General features: G+C 40.2%; 1 protein-coding gene across 3 annotated transcripts in view; it reads right to left on the reverse strand.

Annotated features, from left to right (window-relative positions):
• RGPD4 (RANBP2 like and GRIP domain containing 4) overlaps positions 1–18,738 on the reverse strand; it is a 33,250-nt gene extending 14,512 nt beyond the window's left edge. For 2 of the 3 annotated variants that reach the window (XM_063338586.1, XM_063338577.1), the window contains exons 1-20: positions 18,458–18,738; positions 15,905–15,972; positions 15,317–15,428; positions 14,992–15,144; positions 14,045–14,275; positions 13,468–13,613; positions 11,791–11,983; positions 10,993–11,083; positions 10,023–10,232; positions 9,353–9,531; positions 9,086–9,261; positions 8,662–8,785; positions 8,138–8,299; positions 7,648–7,785; positions 7,420–7,566; positions 6,770–6,952; positions 6,601–6,684; positions 5,948–6,086; positions 5,677–5,774; positions 539–5,129 (exon numbers count right to left, since the gene is read on the reverse strand). In XM_063338586.1, coding sequence (XP_063194656.1) covers positions 539–5,129; positions 5,677–5,774; positions 5,948–6,086; positions 6,601–6,684; positions 6,770–6,952; positions 7,420–7,566; positions 7,648–7,785; positions 8,138–8,299; positions 8,662–8,785; positions 9,086–9,261; positions 9,353–9,531; positions 10,023–10,232; positions 10,993–11,083; positions 11,791–11,983; positions 13,468–13,613; positions 14,045–14,275; positions 14,992–15,144; positions 15,317–15,428; positions 15,905–15,972; positions 18,458–18,532 — 7,300 coding nt within the window. In that variant the 5' untranslated portion in view covers positions 18,533–18,738. The remainder of the gene's footprint in view (positions 1–538; positions 5,130–5,676; positions 5,775–5,947; positions 6,087–6,600; positions 6,685–6,769; positions 6,953–7,419; positions 7,567–7,647; positions 7,786–8,137; positions 8,300–8,661; positions 8,786–9,085; positions 9,262–9,352; positions 9,532–10,022; positions 10,233–10,992; positions 11,084–11,790; positions 11,984–13,467; positions 13,614–14,044; positions 14,276–14,991; positions 15,145–15,316; positions 15,429–15,904; positions 15,973–18,457) is intronic. The other variant, XM_063338595.1, reaches the window with a different exon arrangement.
• Between the last annotated feature and the right edge of the window lie 28 nt (positions 18,739–18,766).

Genomic DNA, 18,766 nt, shown 5'->3' on the forward strand with positions numbered 1-18,766 from the left:
GTAAGGAAAGAGGCTAACATCTGGTGTTAATTAAGGTACACATCTGACATTGCAGAGGCAAATAATTAAACAAATGCATAGAGTAGTTTTAGAATAACCATCTGTTCAATCATGGGGATGATTCAAATTTGCTGTTCTCACACTCTACCACTCAGAGCAAATGCCCAGGTACATACGCTGCCAATCCAACTACCTATTTAAGTCTCAAAAAGTGAAACCGCAGCTCCTTCATTAAGCACTTAAGCCTGAGATTCAGGTATAGCACTTCAGAGTTATAGCTCCTACCTGAAATCCCCTTTCTCACTTATCTCACAAAACTCCATCCTGCATCACACACTCATTTTTTCTATAAAAATAATTATAACTTCAAATTCCTTCCTTTAGCTGAAACTCTTGAGAACTTGTGAAGACTGGGTACCCACATTAGAACTGAAAGCGATTACATATTAATGAGACAACAAAGAGTATTGAATAGCATAGAGACGACTGCTTAATAAGTTGCATAGTTGAATAAATTACTAGTTCAGTTGACACTCACCTTTTTCCAGAATTCTAAATGAGAAGTTAGAAGGTCCATCTTGTGTTGAAGCAGGCAAGTTGTCTACCTTGCTGTCTAGAGGCTTCTGAGGAACACTAGAGCTTTTTGGTGGTTCAGATGCTTCCAGTTCTTTCTCTGCCGTGTTCTGAGATGCTGGAATATGGTCTTCACTCTTTCTTGGAGGATTAAAGCTGAAGCCAAAGAGAGAACCAGTGGCTGAAGTATTTCCAAATGTGAATGTCTTTGACTTCTCATTACTGAAAATGCTCTTGACAGATTCAGATCCAAATACAAACTTTGGCGGAGAAACCACTGTTTTTGTTGGTGTTTCAGAAGTGTTTGACACTTCTGTGACCTCTACAGTTACATCAGAAGCATCCTCACCATGGCTGAGGTCAGTTCTTTCTCTGGTAGTTTCTTCTAGTACAGCAACAGCATTTTTACCACACGGAGACTCCTTTGGCGTATTGGCACGAGAAGAAAGAGGCGTTATCAGTGTGTCTCTCTCTTGGGCATGCTTAGCTTCATCAAAAATTTGCTTAAATGAGTCTGCAACGTCTTGCAGCTTGAATCGCACAGCTAGAAGTTCTACTTTCCTTTCCCCATCTGCAAAGTCACATGCAGTCCATACCCATGCTCTATCAGATCCTTTCATTTGTTGCATATTCATATCTGGTGTTATTCTGTGATTGGCACACAGTTTTAGTACCTGGTCTCTTCTCATTACTATACGCACTTGTTTGTTGTCATAGTTCTGTAATATCTTGATATCTCCAATACCTCTCTCTTTCCACTGATTAGCATCTTTGTCATATCTGTAGAGCTTAGCTCGGTGACTGAAGACAACTTGCTCATTTTCCTCACCACTGGTCACTTCCACAAGGTCAGGCAGAGGTACCACAGGTTCAAAGTACTGCCCATCTCTCTCTTCTTCCTGAGTAACATCAGAATCTTCATCTGTGCCTACTGATGTTCTGCTCTGGTTCTGTTTGGCAGGAGATTTGGATGGGCTCAAGGCAGATTTAAAGCTGAAACTAAAGCCTGTGGTAGACTCTCCAAATCTAAACAGATTTTTCCTTACAGGGCTACTTGCAAGAGGTGATGCATATACAGAACTACTTACACTATCATCCAGTGCTTCTTCACGCAAATCATAGTTATCCCATTCCAGAGTAGGCCCAGTACTTTCAGCATGTGGCTTTATAACCAGGTCAGAAGTACTGCTGACACCAACAGAGTTTACATTTTCCTCTTCTGACAATTTAGTTTTGTCATCTGTCAAAAATGTTTTTAGATCTTTCAAGCCACACTTCATTTCTTCTGCTTTCTGTATAAGTTGAGCTGTCCTACCTGTATCAACAAGTTTATGAGGTGTCTGCAGTGGTATATCTAGAAGTAGCCTCTGACATTCCTCAAACTTCTGTTTGAACTCCTCAGCCTGCTCTGGTGTCTTAAATTTTGCTGCCAGTTGTTCCAGCTTTGCATCACCATCAGAGAAGTCACTGGCCATCCACATCCATGCTTTGTCTGAGCCAGACAGCTGTTTCAAGTTCATTGTTGTTGTTATCCAGTGATTTGCACACACCTTCAATACCTGCTCACGCCGCATTAATATTCTTACTTTGCCATTAACTTCATTTTTAAGAATCTTCAGGTTGCCCACCCCACGTTCTTTCCACTGGCTTGTTTCTGGATCAAACCTGAACAGCTTTACTCTTTGGGAGTACAACACTTTTTCATCTTCCTCTCCTGTAAATGGTTCTACTTTTTCAGGCATCTGAACTATAGGTTCAAAATGGATATCATCACTGTCCTCTGTCTTATACACATCATCATCCTTCTCGCCAAGGTCAGCAGATGTGTTTGCTTTGTGATCCGTTTTAGAATCCTGCGAAGAGAACACCTTTTCACCCTCACGTGAAAAGCCTTTGAAGTTAGGGTCTTTTTTGCCAAACTGAAAGCCTTCCTTAGGAGCACTTTTTGCAAGCTCAGCAAAAGTGAAAGTGTTGCTATTTTGCCCAAAAACAAAGTCACCTTTCTCCTTGTTTGCTGTTTCTTTAAATTGGAATGTAGTTTCACTATCTGAAGACAGTTCCTTTTTGTCTTTTCCATCAGTGCTTTTTAAGAAGCCAGTTGTACACTCTTTGGATGGCTCATCTTTCTTAGTGGTATTTTTACTAGTCTCCTGTATCCCAAATTTAAATCCGTCTGCAGGCGCTGGCATTGAAAATCTAAATCCTTCCTTTGAAGGCTTAGCTTCAGTATCAGAAGGAATCTGAAATGTAAATGATGGTGTCTTGCCTTGCTCAGCATGACCAAACTTAAAGCCCTTTTCTAAGAAATCACACTTAAAGCCTGTTCCCAACTGTCCTCCATCAGATTCAGATAATTTACTTTTCAAGCCAAAAGTAGGAGTCGATGAAGCATCTCCAGCAGGCTTAGCAGACGGATTTGGTGTTTGGCAGGCTACGCAAGCTGGTGAAGAACCTTCATTCCTCACAAAGCAAGTACTACAATCCCACTGCCCTTCCTTTTTAGTAAAAAGCCCTTCAAATCCATTTTTCTGAGGCTTACTTGCATCAGCAATGGAATCAAACCTGGGAGCTAGGGATGCCTGAATAGTAGGTATAGGCACATTGGGTTGACTTTGTGGGTTAGGATTCTGACAAGAACGACAGTTCACATCTTTTGCTTCATTTTGTACTAGGCATACAGAGCAGTCCCACTGACCTTCTTTTTTAAGAGAAGCAGTTCCTGAGTCATTTTGAACTGCCTTTGGAGCAATTGCTTGGCCAAATTTAAAGGAAGTCTGTTGACCAGATACTGCTGTATTAGTATTGTTTGGATTTTGACAGGCAACACACTTGGAGGCAGTGGGTTCGTTTCTTACTAAGCAGACACTGCAGTCCCATTGACCTTCCTTTTTAGCAAAAGCAGATCCAAATTTGTCCTGGACAGTGTTAACACTGGCTTTGAAACTTGCAGCAGATTCAGTTAATGGGGCACAATGCGTTTCCCACACATCTGGATTTGGACTTTGACATGATACACAGTTCTTTGCAGTTGCTTCATTTGGAACTGAACATACTTTACACTCCCATTGATCCTTCTTCAACAGATGCTGTCCAAACCCCCCAGAAGAATAGGTCTGCGGGGCTTCCTTTCCAAATGAAAAAGTGGTAGGGTCAGATGCAGCTGATGTAGCTGTAAGGCTGCCTTTGTTATCAGATTCACTGCTCACTCCATCTTTCGGGAGCTGAAAGCCGAAGTTCAGGTTCCCAGAAATGGATCTGCTAGGCTCCTTGATGTCCTGATTTGTTGTTTCTCTTGGAGTCCCACTGCTCTGAGTCACAGATGTATCAACATTTGATCCCATGGTTTTTAAAATATTCTGTGACTCCTCAAATTTACTTTTGAAAAGCATTGCTTCCTCAGGTGTTTTAAATCTAATTGCAAGCTGTTCTGGTTTTGGCAACTCATCTGCATAATCTAAAGCATGCCACACAAATGACTTATCTGATCCAGCATTTGGAGTTAATTTCATATCAGTATTTATGTAGTGATTTGCACAGATTTTCAGCACTTGGTCCCGCCTCATTAAGAGACGAAATTTGCCAGATACTTTATGTTTCAGTATTTTCACATTTCCAACACCCCTTTCTTTCCATTCTTTAGATTCTGCATCAAAACGAAATAGCTTGGCTCTGTTGCAGAAGAATTCTTCTTCATCTTCCTCACCTGTCTTTACTTCAATCTTGTCAGGGAGTGGCACCACAGGATCAAAATGAGGACCATCATCATCCTCATCTCCACCATGGGTGCTTCCTCCCTCTGTTTCATGACTTCTATTGGCCAAATCCGAATTTGAAGTCATAAATACAGGCTTGCTTGGTTCTTGGACGCTAAGCATATCACTCTTCTCAAAAGCCAGGTTTTTGTGTGTATTCTGTCCTATGCTTTCTCTAAAAGAGATGCCTGGAACATGTTTATTGCTAAAATTGAAGACATTTCTTTGACTATTTATGTGATCGTTAACTGGTTTTTGTTCTGCATATCTATCATCCTGTAAAGGTTTATCAGATTTCAGAAGACACAAGAGGCTATCGCTGCTATTAAAAGCTGCATTAGGAGGCTGTGCTTGAAGAGAGGAAAAGGTAAAGTCTCCATCATTAGACTTGAAGTTAGTGTTGAATTTAAAAGTTGGCTGACTTGACTGTGGTGGTGTTGACAGAGATGTTTTTGATCTTTCTGCTGTTCCTGGCTGTCCAAATTTGACAGATTTTGTAAATTCTAGCCCTTTTGGTTCTGTAGGCTTTACAATCGGTGGTGCGACTGAAGGCTTTGTGAAATAGCCTGGTTCAGGCAATGGTGGATTTGTGCTTGCCTGTGGAACACTGTAATTGTAGTAATCATCACCTCCACGAGGAGAAATGAGTCCAGTACCAGGAGAATCGAAACGCAGAGGTGTGCCATAGATTTCTTGGGAAAACATACAAGCAGGAGGGTTTTGCAGAGGTGGTGTATGCATCGGTTGTTGATAAGCATATATATGTTGCTGAGGTGTAAGTCGGTTCATGCCATAGACAGGAGCCTAAAGAAAATGCAGAAAACAATTGCTTTGCTTATTACAGCAACATAGAGAACAAAGTCTTACTGTGGTGAAGCTCACATAATAGGTATAATACATACAAGTTTACATCTAAATTAATTTTAACTTAGTTTAAACTGATTCGTTTAAATATTGCAGGGCATCTGAAAATGAGCATTGAAAAAGGGGCACAAGATGAGTGCGGTTTTTTGTTTGTTTGTTTTTAAATCAAAAAAGCCTTGAAAACCCCATTCTCTTTTGCCATACTACTGGGAGGGGGGCGGGGAGCAGGGAGAACGAAGTACTATCACACATAACCTGTAGGGGACATGTACTAACACATTACAAACACATTTTGCTGGCTTTCCCTCCCAAATTCCCACATCCCCAAAATTAGGCAGAAAGATAAATTATCAGTTTAGCCCTAGCAGTCCAAGTTTACTAAATACTATTTAAGGAACTGTAATTACATCCAACAACGTGTAGAATCAAAAGCAATAACTTTCAGTAGATCATTGGAAGTATCTTAAATGGATAGATCTGTTCTCACCTTTGTTGGCGTTACATTGGTTGCAGCAGTTCTGAGAAGATACTGAGAGTTATAGGCAGGTGACTGGCTGTAGTATACAGATGGACCAGTGGTAGCAACTAAAAAGAAACATCAGAAAAACTGTTTATACTTGATTTTTCAGTTGTTTTTGTTTTGAATGGACTCTCCCAGCAATCAGTTTTCAATTGTGAAACACTAACACATTTCTGTAATATTTTCAAAAGTCTTACTTTGTTTAGCTAAGCATTTAGAAAAAAATTCAGCAACTTACCCGTTAATGGAGCTTCATGAAGATTTTGTGCTCTCTGATAACCCTCTGACATTGTATCTGTTCCATAGCTTTCAGCAGGCCACCGATGAGATGACGCATTTGAGTTAGAATTATTAAGTTTCATTTCTTGCATTTCATTCTGTCAAGATCGTGTGCCAATCAAGAGTGTAAGTATATATTACATAAGTATTTGTAGATGAAAACATAAGTAATGATCCTGACCCTTTTTCTATTAAAAAGCATGTCCAAGCCCAGGAAATAAATAAATAAATAAAATCAAGAGGTACCTGACCTGCCAGAATCATCCAAGATCTGCCCATGCAGTACAAAGTACTAAGACTGTGTTCTAAAGGCAGAAGTTAAAAAGAAAAACAGAGCCAAGCAGATGAGAACCAAGCTGGTAAAAGCAGAACTCTTTCTGCATAAGGTCATTATAAGGGTTGCATCTGCACCCCCTGCCCAAGTCCCAAATAAGAGTTTTTAAGCAAAATATTTACTCTTGCACTCAATTTAGGTAGATGTTTACAGAAGCTAAATCCACTGATTAAGTAATAGTCTAGGAACTGTAAGTTAGCCCATTCTAGCCCACTAAGTCTTTACCGTAACTAGAAGGTCAGCTGTTCTTCACTGAATATGCTGACAAAATTGTTTACCTTTAAAGCTTCCACTTGCTGACAGATCATTTGAAGTATAGATCTGTGATCTTCTGCCCACTGAGGAGGAGTTTTAGGAGAAAACTAGGGGGAAAAAAAAAGCTAATTGAGTCTTGTGAATTTTTATTCAAACATTGAAATTCCCTGAAATAATAGCTGGCTGATATACCTTGTAACTCTTAGCTGGTGAGAGAGAGAACTTAGTTGGGGATGGAGTGGAATATTTCATCTCTGAATCTACAGCTCGTGACAGACCATTTCGGAAGGCTGGACTCCCCTCTTCACCATTCTCGCCAAGTTCCTGGATCACTGTATCTAGCATTTCCCTCACAGTTTCAATAGACACCGGCAGCTAGAAAGTTATTTGAAATATGAGTCACAATTGCAATTCCCCCTCAGAGCAAGACAGATTACATTCAGAATTCCGGCTGAACAATTCACAAGGCTTTCATTAGACAAATAACTGATTTTCAGCAAAGCTCTAAATCTGCTAAGACCAATGTAAGAAAACAACATTAATTCTATTTTTTCCAAGTATCAACCTCTATAAAAAGATAGTGGCAAAAGCTATTTGTTTACATTAAAGCTTTCATCACAGAGTAGTCAGAATACTGCATGATCTGGAAAGTTACAGAAGCTACTTGGAGTTTATCAACCCACTGGTGTTAAGCAGGTTATTTGTCTTGAGCGAAGAAATAAGCTGAACTTGCCTTAATGCAAAGCCTGGTCTAAAAAAAGCTAACATCAATGCAAACAATTTCATTTTGTAATGGTAACCAAAGGCACTTGAAACAAGTTTTTAAAGCAAGAATTACTTACTTCCTCAGTTACTGACGTATCTGAGGAGCTTTCCTCAATGATCTTCATTAGATAATGCTTGCTTTTAAGAAGGTAAGTTTTGTGTTCTTCTTGTTCTTCTGGCAACGTGGTATCATTTTCAATCTCTTCTGCCTTTCTTTGGAAGATCTAAAGAACAGGATGCAGATTAATTAGGATGTCAACTGAATAAAGCAAAGCATTTCAGGGTAATGCAATTTATGAACTTACCATGGCAAGATTCCAGTATGAAACCACATTCTTAATAGCTTCAAATGCTAATAAAGCGTCATCAGTTTTGCCATCAACTGCATCCAACATTGCAAACGCTATACGTGCCTCCTCTTCATACGCTGCAACCTGAGAGACCTATGAAGAAAGCGAAAGACAAACCTCGTACCTTGCAATGGAATTACACACTCACTATTATTTTTCTTCCTATAATACAGGGAAAATACTTTTCAAAGAAAGTTGATACTAAGGGTGTTCAGTGCCTTCCAATCATCTACATAGTTTTAAAGGTAAGAATAAAGTGTTAAGGACAGATTTTGTGTCGTGTGTCCCCCTCCCCCCCTTATCAGACACTGATACTACCAAATCTCATCAATAACAGTTTTATACTAATAACATGAGTTGTACAATGCAGAGAAACATGCCACGACTATATACATTTCTGACACAGACCTTCTCTTACTTCAACTGCAGCTTAATCAATCTGTACCTGAATGTCTACGCTATGGAAGTGTCTGAAGAGAGGATCAGTAGGTTCAGGAATACTCCTCCTCTTTTTAATAATCTCCATCATAGGCAAAACTTTCTTCCAGTAGTAGACACTTCGTCCAATGTATTCTTTCTGGTCATAGAAGGAATTAAGGCTAATGCCCTGGTGAAGAAAAGGGAATGTTATTTCAACAAATTCAAGTCAAAATGCTATTCATATTCGTCCTTCTCCTGCTTTTATGAAAAGTTCCAAGAGTGCTTGTCTGACACTTGACATAAACCTCGAGGAGTTTCTCTCAAGAGCTATATAAAGTGACATACACGTAGCAAATAACACCACAGTTTAAGACAGAGTACTTTATAGAGTGACTAGAGCAACTAATTTGCCTGACAAAATAAACAACAGTTCTCAATAATACATTCGCCTCTGATTTCTCCCCCCCGCCCCCCCCAGTCTGCTTATAGTTTGGAAAATAAGAGAAAAACACCTCAGCTTCCACATATTTAAAAATAATCTCAGCTTACTGTTTTTTGCAGGCTTTTTGCCCAGTGGATAATTACGGCAGGTTGAAGGCCATGCTTCCCCAGTGTTCGCAGAGTACTTATTCCATGCTGTACAATAAGTCTCAGTTTTGCTGCTGTTCCTGGTCTGAATATCAGAAGAAACAGTCCTTGATTAGTATTCTATTTTTCACCTGTTCACATCTCATTTGCTTGATGAATATAGCCCGCAGTTACAGTCCTAACATGCCTCTAGTTTAGAAATGCATTGTTAGAAATTAAAATTCCATTTTTAGAAATCTTTCAAGTGTATCAAGTCCCTACTACAACAAAACTTTAATGTGTAAAATATGTCAAAAAAGACATTAAATTTTACAAGAATCTATTCTGCTGTAGCAGAAGCTGCCTAAAGGCATAGTTAAACATTTTGAAACTAAGAAAACCTTACGTTGTTTTTCTCTGAATAAGAGTACGAACAGCATCCCACCAGGATCTTTGCTTTTCAGTATAGAGCTGTTTGCACACTGGCAATGGTAAGAATTGTGGCTGATGCGCGCTGTAGTGAGAATTAAACTTCTCTTGCAATTGTAAGTTGCTAGTGAATACCACCCCAAGTAGAAATACCTGTTTTTGTAAAGATAAATAAATAAAAGGTATTAAATACCAAAAACCTTAAGTTGTATTGTACATTTAAGGACTTGGAAAGTTCACTTACTTCAAGGTCCAACAGGCAAATGGATTCAGGAGCATCTGTCTCAAGTCTTGATGTTTCCTGGGGCAAGTGAAAAAGCTGTTTTAACCATTTGCGCATTGGGGGTAAGATGGACATAGAGTTCCACTGCAAGCCGAGCCACACAAGGTGCTGGAGACTGCCATTGTACATTCGAACAGCACCTATACAAAAACAAAATTGGATGCAGATGTCAGCTTCCTACAAGGCAGCAAGACTTGTATCTGATCAAAGCTGGGTTTCACATTTCACTGTCAGAGCAGCCAAAGATACTTTGCAGACCAACGAGCATCAAGATTGCAACTTCCACTTACGAAAGATTACAAACTTCAAATTAGCCAAACGTATCAAGTAGACAGTTCATCTGAGTCCTCAAGCCATCAACCCCTTAAGCTTCTGAGGGGGTGACTGTCAGATTTCCTTTCACTTCCATCCTTACCATATTCAGGATACCTACTTAACTTCTCCAAAATCTTTAAGGAATTATTCAAGAAGCACTTCTTTACTTTGCAATAAAGTCCAAAGTCTTGCCTAGGACATTAGGGCAACTTTGTGCAGCTATTCCACGTATTTGTCTTTTGATGCAATATGAAGTATTTGTAGAAGAGCTTCTGGTACAGAAAGTTGTGTTGAGTTTCAGAAAGCAGCCTCTTACCAGTATCATATTTATTAAGTTCCACTTGCACTGGTGCTTGTGTACTGACATTTCCAATATCATCTGTGCCAATAAAAGATCTCTCTCTAGAAGCTCCACTCTCAAACAGGCTATCAAACAATGTAAATGAACCACTCTTGTTTGCAAAAGATTCCACAATCTCTTTAAAGAAGTCTTGCTTGCCATGGCTTAAGTTCAGCAGCATATGACCTAGAAAACAAAAATATCACTTCACATAAATAAAGCAGTGAACATAAGGAAAGTAATATTTGATACGCTGCACTGTTCTTGTTACCAAAGGCTGAGTGGGAATCAGGATTTCCCCTTATGAAACCTACAGATTGTTAAGCTATGTTCTCCCCGTAATTAGGTCAGTGTTTCAGCACATAGGCTTTCCAAGCTTTTAGTGACTACAATCCCAAGGCATTTGTAAATACAGTCCTTTGGGAAAACAAAGCCATCTTATTATTATTATTATTATAGTGGCATTGAACTTTCCTTAAAATAAGTAGCTGTAATATAAGTAGAAGTCTCTTTATCAAAATCCGTTCTGAAACAATTGAACCTGATATCTAGTGTGTTCGTTTGTTTTCATCTAGGCTCTGCAAGAGATTGTAGACTGGAAAACTGTCCATACGTAGCAGCAAAAAGAGCAAAGCTGATGAACAAGTAAGAGGATAGAAGGACAGGGAAACAGTCATATTTTCTTTTCTTCTTGGGGCTAACAACATTTGCAGAATAGTATCAGCAGGCAGAAGGCATTTCCAGTAGAAAAAACCACTTTAGGTGTCAGGATCAAACTACTGGTTTGTTTTACAGATGTGGTCAAAATATAGAAAGTTTTATTGCATATTGAAGTGTTAACATTACATTTCAAGATAATGCACGTGTTCTTTGACAAACCAATTAGCTTTTAAAGTAACTATCCATAGCACTACAATGGAACTATGCAGCTATTTTTATTAATTACCAGACTGGCTTTTTCGGTCACAGGCCAACATTTCTAGCACATCTTGTCCAGTTTGATCTCCCTTTATTAGTTTTGACTTTGGTTTAGGAACCTGGTGAAGTAAGGAGAGAATTGTTACAGCTTTTTCACAGTAAGAGCAGATCATTTAAATTAGTCTTAGGAAACAAGCTTCTTTTTAGTATTAGAAAACCATAGAAAAAAATTCACAATTAATCTTGAAGGTACACTAAGACATATATCACAGGGGTTTTGGGGGATGGGGTGGGGAACCCACCCAAAACCCTGAGGTGGACAATTATAGCTATTGTAAGTAACATTAAGGGCGCACAAGAGCAAGTAATACCCGAAATGCAAGCAGTGACATAAAAAGGACAATCAATTTTATTTCATAAGGCAAAGAATTAGGCTTGATTTTTTAGTTCTGCTGTCTACACAAGTATATGGGAACTATTCAGTTCATCCCCTTCCCTTCCTTTAGGAATAAGCCTAATACTTAACATTATGTGTTCAGCCGTATTACAGAAAAGGGAATATACTGTAGGGAATAAACTCACTAGCCTTTAAGAATCAGGCTAATCAGACAAGGGGAAAAGCTGAACATACACTTTTACCCTATTCATGTCATTTGAAGCTTTTTAAAGAATTGTGAAAGTGTAGGGTTTGGTGACTGAGGAGGAAGTCTTGCCTTACGCACACAAACACTAGTTCGTCTCAGGAATGCAGGAGTTCAACACAGGTACGGCAAGAACATTTCAAGAACTGCATCAACTAAAGGCATAAACTGAAAAAGTTACTTACCTGGAAACTTATCAGGTAACACAATGCTGCTAGTTCACACACAACTCGCCACTGTGCCTCATTGTGTTGGGCCATTTTCAGTAGCAAAGTTCCAGCATGCATGTATAGCTGTCCTTTCATTTCCACAAAGGTACGAGACAACTCATCAGCCCCATTCACATATGGTTTCACCAACTGAAGCACACGATCGAAACTGAAACGTAGAGAAGACTCATTCTAAACAGAGTCCTGGCAAAAGCTATAGCAGATGGTTTTGGCTGATGCTATTTAACTCTGAATCAAGTAACGTAACAAGTCAATGGTTAGTACTGTCTGTTGCTTAAGGCCTGAGTTGCACCAGAAAGTACAATAATGGTTTCAAACTCCCAAAGCTCTCAACTTAGTTTATTGAAATATAACCTATTAAATATTACCTAGATATTTACAGTCTTTTTCAGCACATCTTTGCACAGCTGCTTTCAAAACTATTCTCCCAAACCACATGGAAAAACCTGTTCACTGCTGCAGACTGAGAGACATACAGGAGGCACTAATCACTCTGCTCTTCCCTTTCCTTCATTTACCAGAAAGGTCCAAAATACAGCTAGACAGGCTCTTCAAAAATAAAAGATACTGTAGAAATCTGAGTAGCTGTAGGCTAGTACACAACCCCCACTCGGGGGGGGGCCTTCCAGAAAACAGTTAAAACACTCTTTCAATTACCTGACAAAACTATTATGGCTGTTAGCATTGCCATGATCTGGAAGTGCTTCATATATAATCACCTTGAAAGACTCTAGTAAAATGGCAGGAGAAAACCCAAGATGGTTTTGGTCAAGATTAGAGGAGAAAAAGAAAATAAAACATACTTGGGCACTAAGTATTCCTCATCCACTGTCTGTATTGCTTCAAATACTCACCCATGATTAACAGACTGAAGAATATTGTTTTACAAAAGACAATATAACAGCCATTGCAAAATTGAGAAATAAAGGTAAGTCAATAAAAGTCAGTAAGAAAGGGAAGATACTGGAAAGAAAGGAACACAGATCTTAATACATTGACTACAAACATTATTTTGTACTACTCTAGGTGTGCCACAGATGATACCCCTTGAAGTCAGCTGGCCCAGCTGACCCTGTAACACCATCAGTGTTCCCTGAAGGAGAGTGTTCTTACTGCAAGTGGCTTCCTCCATCCCAATTATACTTACACCTGAAGTTCCTAATTATTCAAGTATTTCCAGTAATTTAGAACAAAACAATCAGGACAAAGCTGATAAAAAAACCAAACCCACCCCTTGCATTGGGTTTTTTTGTTGGGTGGGGTTTTTTTAAGTTGTCTGGGAAATCTGGATTAGTCAATTGATGAAGTACAGAACATTCCCTTACTGAAGGGGAAGAAGGTGCAAAGTTAATTGACTCGGGATATCAATGATATCTCCATGGGTGTGTGCTGACTATTCAAACAAGGCTTGCACCTCAGTCAAAAGACAGCTTGGTGTTAAAACCCAGCAAGAACCATTCTTGGGGGCTAGTACAGAGAATCTCCTCACCCATTCACAAAGTTAAGCAGTGAAAGCTTGATAGGTGTTCTGTGGCCCAGAAAAAAAAAAAACCCACCACCTGAGAAAACCACCAAAACACAATTCTTAAAGAAAGCTGGGGTTTTTTTACTAAAGGAAAGTTAAAACAGTACCTTTCAAGTGTCTCTCTGCATTCCTGAACATCTCTAGAAGAAAGTGTCATTTTGACAAAGCTGGAATAGGCCAGCAGATGATCTTTCTTGATAGCTCTCCAGTTATTTTTATCAGACTCCAAGTCTTGCAAAGATTCCAGATATTCCTAAAGAAGAGATTTCATCACAAGATAAGGAACAGTCATTCTTCCATGAAGGCAAGGGCAGTACTTCTCCAAAACATATTAGTAGCATTTACTGCACAATCCAGTTTCACAGGTAAGACCTTAACATATTCTTCAGCAGCAAAGTTCCAGGGAACTATTTGTCTGAGCAATTTTATCCCCAATGGAACTGCTGTATCTAACTCAGCTTTTGAAGTTAGAAACTCAATGGCTCTATAAGGCTTAATTTTAGGGAGAAAATTCCAGTTAAAAAAAACCCAAGAAATATTTTGTAATTCCACTGGTTTCAGTAGACTTGCATTTGAAGGAGTTAAATCACTTGAGAAATAGCTGACAGAGTAATGACACTAAGAGAAACAGACCAGTTAAAAAGATACAGAAGACTATCACAGGATCAAAATATGACTAAACACCTCAAATGTCTCTACAACACAGGAACACCATTCCAGGCTTGACTGCAAAGGTATTTTCTTCTGTGCCTCCTGACAATGGAGCACAGCATCTCTTAATCTATTATTTGAACGGTAGAGCGCAACTAGTCTGATGTTTATGTAGACATCGTCTGGTCTTGCATAAAGTTCTGCTTGAATCAAGTCAAAAAGCTGATTCCATCCATCTTCACCTTTACAGTCCAATAACCGCTCCTGTTAAACATGAAGGCAACACATTAGTATCTCATTTCCCACGTGAGTCTTTTCAGCAACTACAGTACCAGACAGTTTTCTTTCCTCCACTGTGCAGACTACATTATTTAAACTACACTACTCTTAATAGCCTTCAGGTATTACATACAGTCCATAAAGCCATAGACGCCCTTGCTTAAAAAAACCAGGCATCTTAAGGCTTCAAGGTGGTTGCTGCCTAGTTACGCAAAATTAATGTACCTGTGCAAAAGGGAAATTGCATGACTGAAAGCATTTACACAGTATTTGGGAATTACAGCACTTCTCACATTCTGCACAGTTGATCATAATACAGATTTTAAAAAACAAAAAAGCATAAGAGAACAAGAAAGCCTGAGTTCACAGGCCTGCTACCTTCCTGTCAGTCACACAATAGAAAGATCAAGTAGTGCCTCTCTTAACTTCTCGGATGTGATAACTAACACCGTTTCTCATCATTTTTGAAGAGAATCAACCTTGAAACATTAAAAAGGCTATCAAAGCCTGTAGCTACAGCTTTCTTGAAAGCTAGCCAAAAACGTCAGACAGCAAGGAAGTAACGTCTGGCAAATTCAATACTAAAGATTCTAAAATAATTTAGACAGGAACAGTTTTGGGCGAGGCGACAGGCAAAAAGCACTCCAGTCAGATGCTGAAAGTTTCTTTAAGCCACAGAACAGAGGTAATTTGGAATTTACCTTCAACCTGTAAACAGTAGGACTCCCAGGGAAGAGCTTTGCAGCTCTCTCAACCCAGTATTTTGCTCTTCCATCAGTAATGTTGTTATTGCATAGTAACTCCGCAATCTTCAACACAAGATCTTTCTGTGTTGGGTTCAAATCCACAGAACGCTAGTTTTCCCCATGCACACACAGGAAGAAAAGTAAAAAAAAAAACAAAACAATAGTAACTTGATCTTATGATCCATATAGAACAGGAAAGTGTTATACCCCCACAAACAGACCCAGCTATTCAAACTAGTTAGGAATAAAGCAGGACATTAGGGGTCAGTGTAGTACTTACCTTATAACACCCAAAAGCTTTTTCTATGTTATCCTCAGCTTCGTAAATTTGTCCAAGAAATCTGTGTGCTTTGGGATCTCTCTCTTGTACGTTGAGGTATGTAGATATATACCTATGGAGGGGAAAAAAATTCAGTTACATGACAAGTATTTTTCAATAATACTTCTGCTCCCAGCTACGATGATAACTTTATCTGCCATACAGGAAGTACAGACATATTTTGTTCTAGATACCTTGTCTGGACCTTAAAGTAAGAAGCAACGCTGTTTTACATGTACAGATGCTACCTACTTGCCAGCAAGTATTTGTTAAAAAAAGCAGTAGTTCGCAGAAGTGGTAAGAACTACTTAATGCATTGGGAAAAAAATAGCCATCTCAACCATATAATGTTTTCAGTATCACATAACTCATCTTCTTTTACATTGTTGTTTTATAAACATTTAAATGGCACTCAATACTCACATTTATTGCTACCTTAAAACAGCATGATATTGGTCTTGGTTTCTCTGGTCTACTACATATTCATTTAACTTTTCTCTTACACTTTGGAGAACAGAAGAAGACCAAACATACATCAACACATGTTACCTTTTAGCAAGTTCATACTCTTTTATTTCAAAATACAGCTTAGCAAAGAGGAATCCTTTCATCGATTTCTGAAGGAGAAAAAAACATGACAGACATACTTTAGATGTACAGTACTTTTAAAATAATTCAATAGAGTGCCCCTTCTTTTCAGCAATGCATAATACTTTTAAATGACTGATCAGCTCAAATCCACTCCTCATATTTAAGGGATTATTTTTGAAAGATGCAGGATTAAAAATGAAAAGAGTAAGAGTTCTTGCTATAACTGCCAAAGGCTACTAGGCAAAATAGAGATTACCAGTGAAGCAAGCAGCAAGCCCTTGTATATCCAGCATTTCATAAACACTTCTGATTAAAGAGAGTATAAGAATGGGGTCAGCTACATATGATCTATTTTGCTGCAACATAGCAAAGAAAAAAAATTCCTAGAAACAAAGAGAGATCTGACATTTAGCCCTGCTGTAGTATACTGTCATCAGACACCATTGTTTGAATATACTTGGGGAAAAAGCAATTTCTACCTAAGTCATTCTCAGTTTGGTTAAGAAAAGTGCAACAGTTTATTTCTGATGTCATCAGCCTAAGATACCTTGAATACTCTAGGCAAAAGGTGAAACATCTCCAGGTAGAACAAGGAAGCAATAAAGGCAAAACAAAAAGGAACACAGAGAGAGCAGGCAGAAGGCAAGATGGCAGTAGCACAGAGAAGAGGAAAAGAGTGAAAGGAATGAGCTAAAGAACCAAGTCACAAGCGAAACCTCAAGGCAGAAGTAAACCAGACAGAAATTAAGGGTTGAGCACTGAGTATCACTTTGAAAGTAGATTTTGCTTATGAACCAAAAAATACTGGAACTAGTTACATCTGCGATTCCAAACAAGTGTGTACATTTTGAATACATCTGAATGACTAGTCTCCTTCCCTCTGACAACCCTGCTATTCATGCAAAATTTTAAGAAGTGGTTTAGAATGAAACCGGGCCTCCTAAGATAACTTCAAGTTTTCAGTCTTTATTTTTGAATTATGTTATAAAAAGGAAACACTGAAATATGTCAGAGTGGAATCACACTTGGCATCTCCTTTTTAAACATGGATGAAAAGAAACCTCAAAATAAATGCTCTGCAGCCTTATAAGTGCTCCCCCCCCAATTAACACAAGAAAACCAGCAACTATATCCACCATTGACTGTGCTGTACAATTAGTTGTAAGCATTACTTAATTAAAAAAAACCCAATAACGACAAACAAAACAAAACTAAATATGCACCAGCTGGCCTTAAGCACAACAGAAGGAGACTAATTTTTATTTTTTTTTTTAGTTCGACAGGACTATCAAAGCAATTAAAGGGCATCTCTGATTCTGGCAAGGATGTACTAGACATTGTCTGGTCTAAAGAGCACCCAAGTCAATTAAAGTCACAGGACAACTTTGTTGCTATTGGAAAAGGTACAAATAATGATGATGTACACAGGCCCTGCATAAAAATCCTACTGCGTAGTGGTGAACGTGGATGCATTCATGCTATACAACACACTGCTGAATATTCTACCTCTGCAATAAAATCAATTCAGAGCAGCAGAACAGGATCTTTCAGGATTAAATAGCTCCTATGAATTGCAACAGACTGCTTACTGTGACCTGTTTACCATTTTCCAGATATAATACAAAATAGTAACCAATCATGCAGAGATCCTCGTCCTTCTGTCCAGTTAATAAAACACAGCAGGAAAATTATTTTCTCCCAGTTCTCCTTCTCTTAATACTGTTATTTCGCAAAGCGGTCATACAGACAAGAATATTAATCATATGGCACATAAAAGAAAACTGAAAGCGTCTCGCATGTTCCCTACTTGGGTTCCCTGTATTTTCTAGAAAAGAGAAACTCTGGAAACTTCAGAACTATAGTCTCACAAAACTGAAGAATTGTGTACTTCTACGTTGAGAGTTGGTGGGGTCTTTAAAGCCCAAAACTGAACAATTGTATACTTGTACTTTGAGAGTCGGTGGGCTCTTCAAAAGCTACACTAGGGCTTACCAGGTGTAAAAGGTAGGTGCACAGGTCTGGTAAACCACTCCCCCTGGTCAGGCAAAGCACTTCCAGTAAACGAAACCCCACACCCTTCCTCACAGCAGCTCCCCCCACTTCACTCGACTTAAAGAAACACTGAGTAAATACGGACTCAGGAACACTCCTAGAGACGCTATAACCCCCTTTTCCTCGTCCCGCCGTGGACGAGGAAGGGCCGGGCAGGTTCAGCCCCGGCACGGCAGGGCCCGACAGGGCGCAGGGATCAGCAGCACCCCGCCCCGGCAGAGCAAGGAGCAGCCAGGCCTCCCCCTCCGAAAGCGAGGGAGGACACGCCGCTGCCGCCCCACACCAGCCGCCCCTCGCCAGCCGCCCCTCAGGCCTAGCGCCACGGGCCGCACCGGGCCAGGCGGCCGCCAGCGGCCATAACACCCCCCCCTCCCCCGGGACCGGCGCAGGAGGGTGGTGGAAGGCCGTGGAAGGCCCACCGGCAGCCCCTCGCCGGAGCCCGCCACCGGCAGCGCTCACCTCTCTGGGGGAAGGCGCGGCGGCCTGCACGGAGGCGACGTACCGCTCCACCTCGGGCTTCGTGCGCCTCATCATGGCGCCGCGGCGGGGGAAGGGGGGGGCCGCGCCCGGCCTCCCTCCAGGCAGAACGCCTTTCCCCGCCGGTCTTCGCCCGGCGCCTGCGGAGGGGGAGGAGGAAGGAAAGGAAGAAGGGAAGGAGGAAGCGACGGCGTGAGGCGGCGGCGGCCGCGCGTTACGCAAGTTCCCGCGCAACCGTACAAGGCCGCCACCAACGGCCGCGGGGGAGGGCGGGGCCGCGCTCCGCGCGTG

This window comes from Chroicocephalus ridibundus, chromosome 1, assembly GCF_963924245.1.
Source record: "Chroicocephalus ridibundus chromosome 1, bChrRid1.1, whole genome shotgun sequence".
Lineage (NCBI taxonomy): Eukaryota > Metazoa > Chordata > Aves > Charadriiformes > Laridae > Chroicocephalus > Chroicocephalus ridibundus.